The sequence below is a fragment of the Ambystoma mexicanum genome, chromosome 12 (genome assembly GCF_040938575.1).
Source record: "Ambystoma mexicanum isolate Mex_15411 chromosome 12, UKY_AmexF1_1, whole genome shotgun sequence".
Classification (NCBI taxonomy): Eukaryota; Metazoa; Chordata; class Amphibia; order Caudata; family Ambystomatidae; genus Ambystoma; species Ambystoma mexicanum.
In genome coordinates this window covers 1,167,444,684-1,167,460,585 of record NC_090936.1, presented here as the reverse complement: position 1 = coordinate 1,167,460,585, position 15,902 = coordinate 1,167,444,684, and the positions used below count along the sequence as shown (strand labels likewise).

Genomic DNA, 15,902 nt, shown 5'->3' with positions numbered 1-15,902 from the left:
TGTGGACATGTAACATGCCCTGATAGAAGTGGTACAGGACTGTACTTATCTGGGTTTACCAATTAGCCATAAGTTGAAGGGGGCGGGGGGGCTATTGGACACTTTATAGGAATTAAGATAATGAACAAAGTAAGATTGGTTAAAGCATTCCTCACATAAAAAGGAGGTTACTCAATGGCTGGGCTGATCATATTATATCAAACATGCTTTGTTACAGGCATAGTTTATGGGCTGGAAGGGGGTCTGGAGAAGGACAGGAGGTGGCTTCATAGGACTGAAGATATCTCTTAAATCTTCCTTCATGTGTGCCTATAGAAGCCATCTGTTGTGAACTCGGCCTGGCATCATCAATGACATCATGGAGGATGATGAGAGGCTTCCTTTGCTTAAATATATTAAATATGGATTCAAATAGAGAGTCCTTGTTAAAGTATTCTGGGCATATGGCGAAGAACATAACGAGTAAGATCAGAGTGTTTAAATACTTTCGAAGATAAGTATGTGGGGTTTTTAAGGGTATAGACCTGAAGGTCGAAGATATTTTTAATTTGATAGTGGCTTCCAGAGAAATGAAACAAAAGGCTTGCCTGTGGGATAGATGCCAGCTGGTAGATATGCTGGCAATGAAATCCACGTTTGAATAACATATGATGCAAGCATTTCAATTTCCTTCCCTGTTCTGTTATCTTACCAGATTACGAAATGTGGTCGACAGCGATTTTATTATGTGAATGCGTTTTAATCAATTAGCAACATAGGAAGTACTTGGCACCTGGCATAGCGTCCCATACGATCAGAGATTACGCAGATTGTGTAAAGGCAGCATAGAAACGATTTGACACATATTAACTAAATGCCTGAACTACGCACAACATATGAAGTGAGTTATAATTCGTTTGTGAGCCATCTGGAGAATTTTGGAGATCAGTTTTGGGGTACTGTATTCTCTGCGGACTCATTGGTCATTACCAAAGCAGTGTTTTATATCTGGAAATACTTTTTAAAGAGGTTATAGAACCTCTTTCATTCAAGGCTGTAATTCTGAGGTTTGGTAATGTAATTGGAAGTGGTTGTGAATTTTATGAAGATTTGGTTAAGGGATATATTGAGTTTTAGCGTTGTTTCTTTTAGATAAAGTATTGATGCATGAAGTGTTGTGGGACATTTTTCTCTAATTGTTATGTGTTTGAAAGAAATGTATGTAGCTGTATTTCTTTGTGCTTGTGTTTAAGGTTTGTAATCCACCACAATACACAATTATTTTACTTTATAAATAGATCATTCCAGGCTGACTGACAGGAAGAGGTTCTCTGAGGAGAAAGTTGACAGTTGGTGACTGAGGCAGATCTAACTGACAGGGAGAGTGTGGCGTTGGGAAACCCTCTCAGGCCTGGTCCCGTACCCTCACACCGAGGTCCAAGAGGATGGCCATTTCAACCACTCAAGGTAGTCCCTCCCGCTGCCGGCTCTGTCCCATTACTGAGACCCGCCCTGACCTGATAATCACGGGTCACCAGCAGTCCGGCTGGTGTGACAATTTAGAGCAGTCAAAGTAAAACTGTCCCAAAGCTGCAGAATCAAACTGCCCAGTCCCCCAGACCTTTTGGGAGTGCTGCGACACGCAACTGTGAGGTTGACCACTCCCTGAGGACAGTTGAAATCCCTGGTTGCCTGCCTAAGGTGATCTAAAAGGATGGACCACTTCAGGGCCCCTGGATCAAAATGAACTGCTTGTGGTAAGGCTTGTGCTCAAGCAAAGACAGTGATACAAGTAATGTGAAATTTGTTATCACTTGAACCATTTGTACCGATGTGCACCCTCGGTTCTTTATATTTATTTACAAGCTGTACCTTACGCAGGTTGCAGCTGCGTGCCCGTGCTGTTTATTGGGCTTAGATTTCAGTCTCTTCTTCCTAGTTGCCTCACACTCGCTTTTTCCCACAGAGATGTGGATTAAGAGTGCTTCTCCCTGATCCCCATAGAGTAACAATACTAACCCTCATTCCCCTGACTGAAAATCAGACTCTGGAAGGGGCTTTGGGAGTTGTTGCCCAGAAAAAGATTGCAGAACCTACCTCTAAGGGGAGGGTGTGAGTTATCCAGTACTGCTGCTATCTTTAAGGGAGCCTGAATATAGTTGTTATGCACATACTTTAGCTTGCTTCTTGTTCATGGTTTTGATAAAAATGTTTTACAAAAGGATTAAACCATCATTTGGTGTGAAGGTTTTTGTGAGCCATAGATTCACTGTGTCTTGCTCAGGTTACTTGGAGAGCCCTTAATACTCCAAGTGTGGGCACATCGTATATACACCATGAGGTTTCTGATTCACCGAAAGGATTTTGAATATGAATTGTAATTTATTTTATATATTTTTTATTGACATAGCTGATATAAATCAACTTTACAATATCATCATATAAAAAAGCATAATAAAATTCATTGTACACATGACAATTATAAAAAGAAGAGAGCACATAAAAAAGACAAAAATAACTCATTTTAAAACAAACACAAAGGACTTTCGAACACAAACCCAGATTAATATATCCAATTTTTAAATCAACTTCTAATCACGGTTAGAAAGGTCTAAAAAGTTCTTGGACAACCATCTATAATCCTAATCCACAAACACTCACATCTACTAGACTGTTGTCATTCTTGTTCCTGACTTGGCATGGTCTCATTGACAGTACGTTATTTGCTCTGCTGCAATTTCAGACCACGAAGAAACGCAATGGCCCTTAATCTAGTCTGGGTCTAAATTCCAGAGTGTATTATCTTCCATAGAATTTCAGGAGTAAGTAATCGGAAAGGTTCTGTCAAATATTTGAAGTGTGTGCGTCGCTGGTCAATAAGTGCATCACACTCAGTCAGGAGATGGCTTAGAGTTTCCTCATGATCTTGTCTCTTGCAGAAGCGGCAAAAATTATCTGTCCTCTTGATAATTTTACATTGCACCAAAACCTGGCTTGTTGGCCACAAGTTCAGCCTCAAACGAACAAAGTCATTTCTGTGCAGAGGTGATGGAGATTGTACCAGATAAGGCTCGGGTACACTATATTGTTTTATGGAAAACAGATCAGGGTCGAAATCTCGATACTGATAACAGGTGTCTCTAGTGTCACTCCAGTCACTCTGAAAGAGTTTTGTCTTAACTTGATTAGGATTTTGAATCAGATGACTAGAGAAACATCTGCAAGTGCGAGGGCATAGATGACTAACTTCCGCCACTTCAAGATGAAAAAGTCAGTTGAAGAAAGGACAAATTCTGATAGTATGCCTAACACAGAACAAGTTTGCAAAGCTATCAGACATTTTCTAAATAGAGCAACTAACTGCCACATGTACCAAGCAAACAAGGAGATCAGACCCAACTCATTACGAATCAAGGCTACTGAAGTCGAGGGTGGAAGCTGCAGAATTCTTCGCCAGTATTTGCCCTCAAGCCTTGACCAAGACACTTTTGATAAGGTCAATTTTGACTCAGAATCATAGAGGAGAATAGGAGTGGTCTTCTGTCGATAATAAGTCAAGGCTGGCACGATAGTAAATTTACCAAACTTGGCTTGGATTAGTGTGGCTTGATGACTAGAGGTAACAGTTTTATCTTGTAATAATTGTTGGAAACCATTTCAGGGTTCTCTTAACGGAGTTCTTGGGAGGAAGAAATTGCATGATCTTGGTTTTCTCTAGATTTATGGTGAGAAGACTGTCTTCGGTGTATGTGGCCAAGGCATTCAAGGCTGTCTGCAGCCCCTTTGGTATTTTAGAAACAAGCACAAGGTCATCAGCATACAACAAAAACAAAACCGCTTCGTTCGGCAGTTTAGGAGGGTCAGTGAGAAGATGTAAAAAAGCTCTTCCAATATCTGAAATAAAGAAGTTAAAGCGAGCTGAGGCCAAGGTACAACCTTGTCTCCGCCCTCTAAACATCTCAATAGGTTCAGAAGGTTTTCCATCAGATGTTAGTCTCACACGTATGGTGTTCTGTGTGTGGAGGGCTTCAATGAGCGACACAAGGTATGAGGGACACCAATGCAGGTGCAGTTTTTGAAACAAGAGCTCCCGCGAAACAGAGTCGAAGGTGGCTCTTAAATCAACAAAGGTAACATATATTGGTTGGTTCGCGATGCAATGATGTTCTATAAGTGATGTGAGTGTTAGTAGATTCACACCAGTGCCCATGCCTGGGATAAATCCTGTTTGAAAAGGGTCCCTCTTTGGATGATCAGCTGACATTTGTTGAAGTCACGCAAAATGAATTTGGAGAAGAGCTTGCCAGGTGCGTCCAGAAGCGCAATGGGTCTGTAATTGCCAGGAAGCGAGAGATCACCCTTTTTGAAGATGGGAACGATCACTGTGGTGCACCATGACAAAGGTATTGTGTTAGATATTATAATTTGATTGAAGACTCTACACAAGATTTTAGACCAAAGAGGAGGATGCTGCTTGAACATCAGATTACAAAGCCCGTCAGGACCCGGCGGCCGCGAGTTGTTAAGTTTACTAATGAAAAACAAAATGTCCTCCTCGGAGATCGCTAAACTCTCAAATTTTGGCACCTCGGAAATCTGTCCATCTTGATTGAGTGATGGTTTCGCATAAAGATTAGTGAAAAACAGTACCCACTCTTTCTCATTGACCCCATTTAATTGTACCAGCATTTGAGCAGCATTGTTGGCAATATTGATGAGAGACCATATCTGAGCAGTGTTTTTTTGTGAGATACTACGCAACATGGCCTCCCCATCAGCTTACAACATGACCATTCGGTGGGCACGAAGACAATTCTTATACCGGCATTGTAAGGATCTAATCAATTCACGCTTGTAATTTTATTTATTTATAGAGCGCTATACACCAAAGCACTGTACAAAAACAGAAAGACAGTACAAATCAAGTGAAATCAAAATGGAATCAAAACAGACAGATAAAATCAACAGGTAAGCAAGTGAGCTTTGAGCCATGAACAAAAGAGAGGAAGGGGGGAAAGTGAGCAAAGACGAAAGGGAAGAGCGTTCCAATATTTAGGAGCAAGAATGGAAAAATATCAGAAACGAGATTTAGATCGGGGGGTGTGGAACAGTAAGAAAAAGCAGGGGTTGGGAACAAAGGGAATGAGGATGAACATAGAAAGAAATAAGATATGAACGATAAGGAGCACCGAGACCATGGAGGCATTTGAAAACCAGACAGAGAAAATCAAAAAGCAGGCGCAATTCAAAGGGGAGCCAGTGCAGAGAGACCAGTGCAGAGGAAATAGAGTCACAAGGAGATAGAGAGAAGAGAAGGCGAATTGATGAGTTATAGATGTAGCAAAGAGGAGCAAGATGGGTAGCGGGAAGTCCATGAAGAAGGCAAGAACAGTAGAACAGACAAGAATAAACCAGGGAGGAGACAAGAATTCCAGACGCATTGAAGGAAAGAAAAGGTCAAGCCTTGCAAATGTTATAAAGATGGAACTGACAGGAGCGGACAATGGCAGAAATATGGGAGAATAATGACAGAGAAGGTCAAGAATGATGCCACGGTTTCGGGCAGAAGCAGAGATAGGGAGAGAGGAAGGGGAAAAAGAGATGGAGGTGGAGGCATGGAGAAGGAATAGTGGAGGCGAGAAAGAAAAGAACTTCAGTCTTGGGGTATGAGAAGGAAGAAGTGAGCCATCATCCAGAGCAGAATGGCAATAAGGCAAGAGGTAAGAGTTCAGTGAATAGAGGGGGGGGAATGAAGAAAAAGAAAGAAAGAGCTGGGTATCAACAGCCTAGAGGTGATGCGAGACCAAAGGAAGAGATTAGAGAGGCTACAGGAATGGTGTATAAAGAAAAGAGGAGGGACCTAGAACAGAGCCCTGAAGCACACCGTAGTGAAGAGGGAGAACAGGAGAGATTGAACCAGCCCAGGAAAGCGACTAAGTGCGATCTGTAAGATAAGAGTGAAACCAGTTTAAGACAGGACCACGGAAGCTGAGACCAGAGGGAGAGCGAAGAAGAGAGTGGTCAACAGTGTCAAAGACGCCTGACAGGTCAAGCAAGACCAGGAGAGAAGACCGCCTATAGTGATGAGCATACAGGAGTGCAATTTCAGTCGAGTGAAAAGGGTGAAAACCAGATTGGTAGAGTGGAAGAAGAGAAGCAATGTTAATGTTGCAGGAGACTTGGGAGTAGACGATATGCTCCAACAGTTTGGAGAGGAAAGGTAAGAGCGGAATAGGACGGTAATTAGTGGGGAGAGAGGTGTCCAAAGAAGGTTTCTTGAAAATTGGGAAAATAGTAGCATACTTAAAGGGAGAAGGGAAGATGAAAGACTGAAGAGAGTGAATAAAGAGGTGGGCCAGATATGGAGAGAGCGAGGGATACACCATATGAACGAGAGAAGAAGGTAGGGAATCGGAGGGAACAGCCATTGAATGGGCTTAAGAAACGAAAGAGGAAACATCAGTAGAAGAGATGTGATGGAAAGAAGACATGAGAGTGAAAGCACACTCCGGGAAGAGCGGGGGAGCGGTGCGGGACAAGTAAGTTGAGACAATAGAGGAACAGAGAAGAGTAACTTTGGATGAGAAGTAGGAAGCAAACTCAGAAGCAGAGAGTGGTCAAGAAAGAAAGAACTTAGGGGCTGCAGGAGAGAGAATACGTTTTAAGAACTGAAAAAGACAAGAAGAATAAGAGGATAAGAGGAAAGAGAGTCAAAGTCTAGGTGAAGACAAGAGAGATTAAGAAGATCAGAAGGAGATAGGGGCTTCATCCAGAAACGTTCAGCTTGGCGCAAAATGTAGCATGAGGAGCAAAGAGCCGGGGTAAGTCAAGGCTGTGGCGACTTGCACGAAGACCGAAAAGGAAGGATAGAGAGAATCTATAGTCTTGAGAAGTAAAGACGAAACAAAGGGAAGTGAAAGAGTCAACAGAAAGAGAGGATAGAGTGGCGAGAGATGGGAGAGAGGGGGTGAGAGAGCAAATAAACAAAGAGGTATCAAAGGACCGCAGGTCACGACGGAAGAAAGTAGAGGAAGAGGAGGGAAAAGAAGAAGGGGAGGAAGGAATAAGCGAAAAGGAAAGGAGGGAATGACCAGACGAGCAGGAGGAGAGGCCCAAGACAGGAGTCTATGCCACAAGACTCCGGAACTTCTTCCCTGCCAATATAAGACTTGCCCCATCACTTCTACAGTTCAGGAAACACCTAGGTCCATACACCCTTTACTCCCCACCCTACCTGAGACTTGGTGATCTGTGCCCCACTGTCTTCCCCCCATGCTGCCAATTGCCCACCGTCCCCTGTGCTTTTATACGGCACTAAATCACCACTGTAGTCGTTTTAAAGCACATTGTGATTAGAAGAATTTCGTTAAGCTGGTCCAAATTACATGGTGTCGGACCATAACCTTCGTTACGCTGGTCCACATTATATGGAGTCTGACCATAACCTTCGTTACGCTGGTCAGAATTACATGGTGTCTGACCATAACCTTCGTTACGCTGGTCCAAATGACATGGTGTCTGACCATAACCTTCATTACGCTGGCCCAAATTACATGGTGTCTGACCATAACCTTCGTTGAGCTAGTCCACATTCCATGATGTCTGATCATAACCTTCCTTACGCTGGTCCAAATTACATGGTGTCTGACCATAACCTTTGTTACGCTGGTCCACATTACATGGTTTCTCGCCATAACCTTCGTTACGCTGGTCCAAATTACATGGTGTCTGACCATAACCTTCGTTACGCTGGTCCACATTACATGGTTTCTAGCCATAACCTTCGTTACGCTGGTCCACATTACATGGTGTCTGACCATAACCTTTGTTGCGCTGGTCCACATTACATGGTATCTGACCATAACCTTCGTTACGCTGGTCCAGTTTACATGGTGTCTGACCATAACCTTCGTTACGCTGGTCCAGTTTACATGGTGTCTGACCATAACCTTCGTTAAGCTGGTCCAGACTACATGGTGTCTGACCATAACCTTCTTTGAGCTGGACCACATTACATGGTGTCTGACCATAACCTTTGTTACGCTGGTCCAAATTACATGGTGTCCGACCATAACCTTCCTTACGCTGGTCCACATTACATGGTTTCTGGTCATAACCTCCGTTACGCTGGCCACATTACATGGTGTCTGGCCATAACCTTCGTTGAGCTGATCCACATTACATGGTGTCTGACTATAACCTTCGTTACGCTGGTCCAAATTACATGGTGTCTGACCATAACCTTCGATGAGCTGGTCCACATTACATGGTGTCTGACCATAACCTTTATTACGCTGGTCCAAATTACATGGTGTCTGACCATGACCTTCGTTACGCTGTTCCACATTACATGGTTTCTGGCCATAACCTTCGTTACGCTGGTCCACATTACATGGTGTCTGGCCATAACCTTTGTTGAGCTGGTCTACATTACATGGTGTCTGACCATAACCTTCATTAAACTGGTTCACATTACATGGTGTCTGGCCGTGACCTTCGTTAAACTGGTCCACATGACATGGTGTGTGACTATAACCAGGAGGGTGTACATATGAATAATTCATGCAAAGGTTGTCTTGTGTGTTAAAGGAGATAACCCCCCGCCCCCTTTGCAGGAAAGTGGTAGATGGTATTGTAATGGGCATTTAGGTGGAGGATTGCCAAGGTAACTTTGTTCTTTTTCCAACATTGGTCGGATCGACATATCACATATGCCTATGCCGTAAAACAGTGGTAGGTCTCAGCGTCTTCTGCTGACCAGTGCTATAAAGGAACAGCGGGCGATGGTGGCCTGATGTGGGTGCAGGGCACCTACTGCCCGTGGCAGCCCCTGCAGAGCGAGGCCACGCCCTTGCGGCGCAGAGTACGCCCTGCACGCTCTCTGGAGCCCACTCACACCGCGCATGGGCCCTTGTGCCAGGAAACGAGCTCCAATCATGATGTTGGTCAGGCAGGGACACGATCCAATGGCCTGTAGGGGCAGAGCACATCAGGAACGGGTTGGGAATGGTAAGCAAGTATACATACATCATAGAGGTCCATAGCCAACGCTTTAATGCTGGGCCCTAATGAGTCACAAAGGAACATTGGGGGGCGGGCCCAGATAAGTGTCTGGCAGAACCTACTAACAACCCCCAATGAATAAGTGAGGTGTGGTGTGTGTAAATAAAGGATCGGACTAATAGACATTTTTCCTAAAAATGGAGCAACGCCTATTAAAACAGGTGTTTTCAAACAATCAGCGGAAAAAAATGTAAACAAATGAAAAACAGCCAAACGAGATAAAGGAAATAAAAACTACACCCCCTGTCAGTCTGACCATGGAGTTAAACTGCCTCCAACAGGGATATGCTTCTAGCCCAGGGGTCACAATGTCCCATGCCATGAGATAGCTATCAGGGTTGCTGCGCCTGCTGCAGAAGTCTGTTGCACCGTCAAGCACAGAACCTAACACCTACACAGAAGAACTGTGGTTCCGCTGTCAATGTAAGAGTCACATCGACCCCCCTCAAACCAGGAACATAGTTTCTCCAATTTGCTGGTGCCTACAGCTGGAAAATGCGGAAGACGCTTTCCCCAAGGGTAAGGTCAAAGGGGTTCCCTCCTAGAACTGCTCTGCATCGACAGATGAGGTGCGAGCGAAGCTGCTCTATCGCCTCTTTTTGTGTTTCAGGCGTTCAAGGGTCATCACTGCTGCAGCAGAGGCAGAAGCATCTTGGGGTGGGGAGGGGGGGCTGCTGCTAGTTCAGCAGACAGGTGGGTGGGGTGATCTTCTGCTGGTCAGAGCCCTGTCAGGAGGCAGAATGTAAAACCCTGCCGGAACACGATCCTGGAAGGCCCCTGCCCAATTAAACCCACGATTACAGCCCTTTGAGGAAGAAGAATACAGAAGAGCTGGCAGGAGTCTGTACACATAGGGCACCTTTGCAATATGCACATGACGCTGTCCTCTTTAGCATGCATTGTGCATGCTACACAGTTCTTTCCATGCTCCACTCTTCTATCTCTGATACTCTTGATGTACTTGCCCCTGTCATGAGGATCCGCTTGAAGCCCAAAGCCAAGTGCAACTCCTGGTATGACTCTGACCTTGTCACCCTTAAACGCAAGTGTAGGGTGGCTGAGAGGAAATGGCTAGCTTCTTGCGCATCCTCTGACAAACTGGCCTGCCGCCTGCTCCAAAGGCAATACCGACTATCTGTCCGCAGTAAGAAGAGAGCCCACACCCACGCCTGCGTCTCTGCGGCATCTAACAACTCTGCTGAACTCTTTAAAATCTGCAAAGTTCTAGCCAATCCTGCTGCAGTCTCTACCTCCCCTGTCCTCTCCCAGGTCCTGGCTTCTCATTTCATCTCTAAAACACGGGACATCATGTCCACCCTCTCCTCCTCCTCCCTCTACTCTCTTCTCTACCCCCACACCCTCTGCCGCCATCCCACCTCCCTCTTTCTCTTCCTTTCCTCTGTTCTCCCCCGATGAGGTTTCTAGACAAGTCCGATTTATGAAAGTCTCATCAAAACAGGTTCTTTCCTGTTCTTCCAAAACCATCAAGGACCACATTGACACGCTCACCCCTGCCCTGGCTGACTTCTGCAACCACTCCTTTGCCACTGGAGCATCCGTTCCCTTCTGAAGCTCTCTCTTATGTACCCTCTTCTCAAGAAAACCCCAGCCGACTCCTCCTGCCCGGCTAACTATCGCCAGATCTCCATCACTCCTTTCCTGGGCAAACTCCTGGAAAAGCTGGCCATCTCCCAGCTTCATCTTCACACAAAATCTGTTGGTTGTCTCCATGACCATCGGTCTGGCCTCAGAGGAGCCAGAACCATGGAAACTGCTCTCCTGAACATCTGTGAAGACCTGCTCTCTAACCTTGATTCTAATCTCCCCTCTGTCATCATCTTACTCAAATCTCTATTCTGCCTTTGACATGGTCAACCATGCCATCTTGCTCAATCGTCTCCGTGATAACCTGGGTATCACCGATCAGGCCTGGCCTGGCTGACCTCGTTCCTCTCTGATCGACCCTCCCAGGTCCAACTTGGATCCTTCCTTTTCTCTATCTCACTCTCTACCTGTGGTGTTCCCCAGGGGTCTAACCTATCTCCCTGGCTGGTCACCCAATACCTGGCACCTCTCGCCAACGGCATTGCCGCTATCTGCTCCAACGTTCCGTCCTATGCGGATGACACTCAGCTCGTTTTCAGGCTCACCTCTGTCACCTGTTCTCCTTTTCACATCTCTATCTGTTTGCTATGCAGGAGTGGTGTGCCGCCAACGATCTCTACCTTAATGTCAGTAAGATGGAGATTCTCCTCAACGGCACACCTGCACCATCCTTTCCTGTCACTCTCTGGCCAGCCTCTCTTGGCCCTCTTCTTGCTCCCACCTGTGAGGCTAAGAACCTCGGGGTCATCTTCGACTCCACACTTTCCTTTTCTCCTCCCATCTCTGATGTCTCTAAGAAGTCAAACTACCAACTGCACCTCCTCAGAGGCATTCGTCCTTTCCTCTCCTTCCCCCAGAAGCTCACTGTCTCTCGAGCCCTGGTTCACTCTAGGGTTGACTACTGCAACAGCCTCTTTCTAAATCTGGCCACTTCTACTCTCCGTCCTCTGCAACTCATCTAGAACAGGACTGGGAGATTTGTCCTTGGCCTCAAGCCCAGGGATTGTATACATCCAGCACTGAAATATCTGCATTGGCTCCCAGTGGCTGCAAGGATTAAGTTCAAGACCCTCTGCATGGCCCACAAGGCCTTCTGGGGCTGCCGCCTGGGTCCTCAATACCTCCAACTCTCTCTTGGTAAATACCTTCCAACTCAAGCTCTTCGCTCCTTCACCTCCAACTCCCTCAGGGTCAGTCGCTTCTCCAAGCAATAAGTTGGTGGTAGATCTCTTTCTTCGGCTGGGGCCTCCCTCTGGAACAGCTTCCCTGTCTCTCTGATACTTGAGGAGAACCATCTCTGGTTCCAGAAGCACCTCAAGACCTTACTCTTTGCTTCTGCCTTCTCTCTTCCTCTCTCCTGCTGATTTCCTGTCTCATACTGCACTGATCACTGATTTTGGCCCAGGTCCCTGCCCGCCCATTTGCCCATCCGTACTGCCTACCGGCAACCCTTGCACTTGGGTCTGTATCTGTAACCCTACAGTCCCCCTACCTGCACTTTTGGACAGCTAATGCTAATGTCTGCACTTACCCTTGCACCTGCCGGCCGCACTTCTTGTAATTGTTTTGATCCCATGGACAGCACTGCCCCCCCTTTGCCCTGGCACGTTTTCCCTCACCCCTCCCCTGCACTTGCACAATCTCATTGTCAGCTGGCCTAGTAAGATCATTGTCTCTGTCTTCCCTCGCCTCGTCGCGCCTTGAAACACTTGTGTATAGGAGTGTTACAAATGCCACATCATATCATATCATATGCGGTAAAAATGATACTGGGCTGTTTACAGACTCGTCTTCCTCAGAATCGTACCAAAATGTCGACCTGACAATTGCGATGGCCGAAAAGGACGACTTTTTTTTTTTACCCCCCTTACACCACATATATATTTGGGGGAGAAGGAGGTATGGAATATAATATTAATATGGGGGGAGGATGTATGTGGTGTAAAGGGTTACAAATAAAAAGTCAGCATTTACGGCCCTCGCAATAATCACATAGATCCGTCTTCCCCATTGCACTTTGCAACCAGCCACCCTAGGTGTGACCAAGACGCAACTATTTGAAATTGGCCACCAAGAGTTTTAGTGGCAGCAGAAACGTGACTACGGATCACTTCTCGGCCGAAGACTTGCACACCCCATGCCTAACCCCTCTTATTTGCAGGCTGGCACTGCCAAAATAAATTCTAGCACCAGAAAATACCCTGCACACTGAGTCTGCATAGGCACACTTTTGAAGCCATGCCTGCTCATTTTCCCAAATCCCCAGATGGAGCCTTGAAGGGGAGGGCGAGAGATGTAAAACAATCACTTCTTACTGGCTGATGGGCATCGACCTGGCGCCCTTACCCCCAGACCCTAAGCAGCGCACCCAGGCCGTGCCATCTTGTGGCATTGGCACCTCTGTGCTGGTGTCACCTGTTTAATCACCTTGAGTATTTTGAAAGTGGTGCGGAGGCAGCAGCAGCACCCCTGCCAATCAGAGCCCATGGCACTGCGCACTGTGGTTTGGTGAACACAGTGACTGCATAATGTACTTACACATGCAGCTCTGCCAATCAGAGCCCATGGCACTGCGCACTGTGGGTTGGTGAACACAATGACTGCATAATGTACTTACACATGCAGCTCTGCCAATCAGAGCCCATGGCACTGCGCACTGTGGGTTGGCGAACACAATGACTGCATAATGTACTAACACACGCAGCTCTGCCAATCAGAGCCCATGGCACTGCGCACTGTGGGTTGGCGAACACAGTGACTGCATAATGTACTTACACACGCAGCTCTGCCAGTCAGATCCCATGGCACTGCGCACTGTGAGTTGGCGAACACAGTGACTGCATAATGTACTTACACACGCAGCTCTGCCAATCAGAGCCCATGGCACTGCGCACTGTGGATTGGCGAACACAGTGACTGCATAATGTACTTACACACGCAGCTCTGCCAATCAGAGCCCATGGCACTGCGCACTGTGGATTGGCGAACACAGTGACTGCATAATGTACTTACACACGCAGCTCTGCCAATCAGAGCCCATGGCACTGCACACTGTGGGTTGGTGAACACAATGACTGCATAATGTACTTACACGTGCAGCTCTGCCAATCAGAGGCCGTGGCACTGCGCACTGTGGGTTGGTGAAGTGCAGCTCTGCCAATCAGAGCCCATGGCACTGCGCACTGTGGGTTGGTGAACACAGTGACTGCATAATGTACTTACACGTGCAGCTCTGCCAATCAGAGCCCATGGCACTGCGGGTTGGTGAACACAATGACTGTATAATGTACTTACACATGCTTCTAAATCCCGTGGGAAGTTACTTGAGCAGACGCCCTTGGCTTGATCCCTGACATCCGGCAGGCGGAAGATGCAGAGCGCTGTGTCATCCGGGGACCCCCTCGGCTCCAGCAGGGGGAACACCCCCGCCCAGAGTCCCTCAGTGGCCGACGTCTCGATCAGGGACGACGAGGCCAGCGTCCTTCTCGTCCCCTCCTGCCCGCACTGGAGGGTCCCTTCCCCATGCAGCGTTAACCCTTCGCCGTTCTCCCATCTGGTGATGAGCATGGTGGCTTCCCCGGCGGTGTTGGCACTTGAGGGCGTGAATATTGCCCCGCCCCATAGAAAAGCGTCCACAAAGTGCAGCGTCTCGCCTGGTTTCAGATGCAGCTGGTGCTCCGCCAGGTTAAAGGTGTCCTTGGGGTAGACGCCTAGAGCCAGCGTGGTCTTCACGGCCGCGATGACCAGGTAGAGCCCATGTGTGTCTCTGGACACGATGCCATGCGAGGACTGGCCTGGCAGGCACGACACCACGTGGCTTTGGTTACCGTGCACTTTTGCCACATCCCGCAGGCTCCTCTTCTCAATCCTGCCGTTGTCCCAGTTCCAGCCAGTGTAGACCAGTCCCTCTTGCTGGGAGACCAGCAGCAGCGTGTTGACTTTGCGCCTGTCCCCCGGGTTTGCGGGTCCTGGCTGAGGGTCGTCGCATTCTAGTTTCATGCCCTCAGAAGCATCCGACACATTGACTTCGAGCCGGAGCGAGGTGTCCAGCTGGTACAGGTGGGCCCCGGAGGCGATGAACACGTGCTCGTGGCTGGCAGCGATGTTGGCGATGGGCTCGCTCGTGTTGAACGATAATAACTCCTGCTGGCACCAGGCTCCTGCCATCAGGAGCATCACGCAGAGGGCGAGCTGGGGGGTACCCCGCTTTGCGGCCATCACGGCGCCAGTCATAGCTGCTTGGCCGAGTGCACGCTTCTGCTGCCTTCCACCCACTCGCCGGGAGGTAGCGGGGCCGAACTTGAAGCCCGCTGACAGGTTCCTCTTTTTCTTCTGGGGGATTGTGGTCGGGGGAGGATGTGTTTCACTCGCCGCCGCCACGCTTCCGCAAAGCCCCATGAGAGGATGCCCTCCTCTCGTGGTGAAAGCAGCATGCAGGGGTGCGGGCAGGGAGGGTGGTGCGGCCACATCAGCACAGCGTGATCTCCTCTGTGCCACAGCCAGGCCAGAGATCCCAAGTGTGTCCCCTGTCCGAGATGACGGAAAGTGAGCCCCTTGGCAGGAGCTGGTGCTCCCCCCCTGCCCCCCCACAAGTTTTTGTATGTTTGCATTCTGGCACCTTGTCTTACTTTTCCCATTATAATAAGAAAGGGTGGTCGAGGGGCCGCAATCCCGAATAGTGGCACAGCTCTCAACGGACCAAAAACAACTGCGGCCTATTCTGCCCTCCAACGTCAGATTGGGCAGCATTCAGTCCCGGAGTGGCCTATAGGGCGATAGGCCCATGCCCGAAGCAAAAACTCAAAATGCTAGTGTGCGCCTGTTTTATGGTCAAAGTGGGCCAGTTTTTGGCCAATGTGGGCTAGTTTGATGAGTTACTTAACCATGATGCAGCTAGTAGTTTTGACCACTGTTGATGAATAAATATTCTTTAAATAATAGTACAATTTTCATCACATTTTATCAAATGGTTCTCATCTCAGGTGTCTGGGAAACGATGCCAGCCAGGTATGCATGCAACAGAAGAGTTGCCCTTAAACATCAATGTTTCTGCTTTATGTTGCTTGATATTATACACTTTCCAACCTCTTTATAGAATTTTAAAACAAATATTCAATTTTTGCCCCTATGCCTGACTCGGTGTCCCAGTGAAAATAAAAGTATGTGTTATTTATGTAATTCTATGGTTTTATGTTAATTTGGGTAGCGATTGCGCGAGAACGTGGCTACAGGAAGCAACTCCTCCCCGCACAGCA

General features: G+C 47.5%; 1 protein-coding gene across 2 annotated transcripts in view; it reads right to left on the bottom strand.

Moving 5' to 3' along the window:
• PLXNC1 (plexin C1) overlaps positions 1-15,154 on the bottom strand; it is a 1,076,103-nt gene extending 1,060,949 nt beyond the window's left edge. For both annotated transcript variants that reach the window (XM_069629799.1, XM_069629800.1), the window contains exon 1: positions 13,942-15,154. In XM_069629799.1, the coding sequence (XP_069485900.1) occupies positions 13,942-15,045 (1,104 nt within the window). In that variant the 5' untranslated portion in view covers positions 15,046-15,154. The remainder of the gene's footprint in view (positions 1-13,941) is intronic.
• Positions 15,155-15,902: the final 748 nt, after the last annotated feature.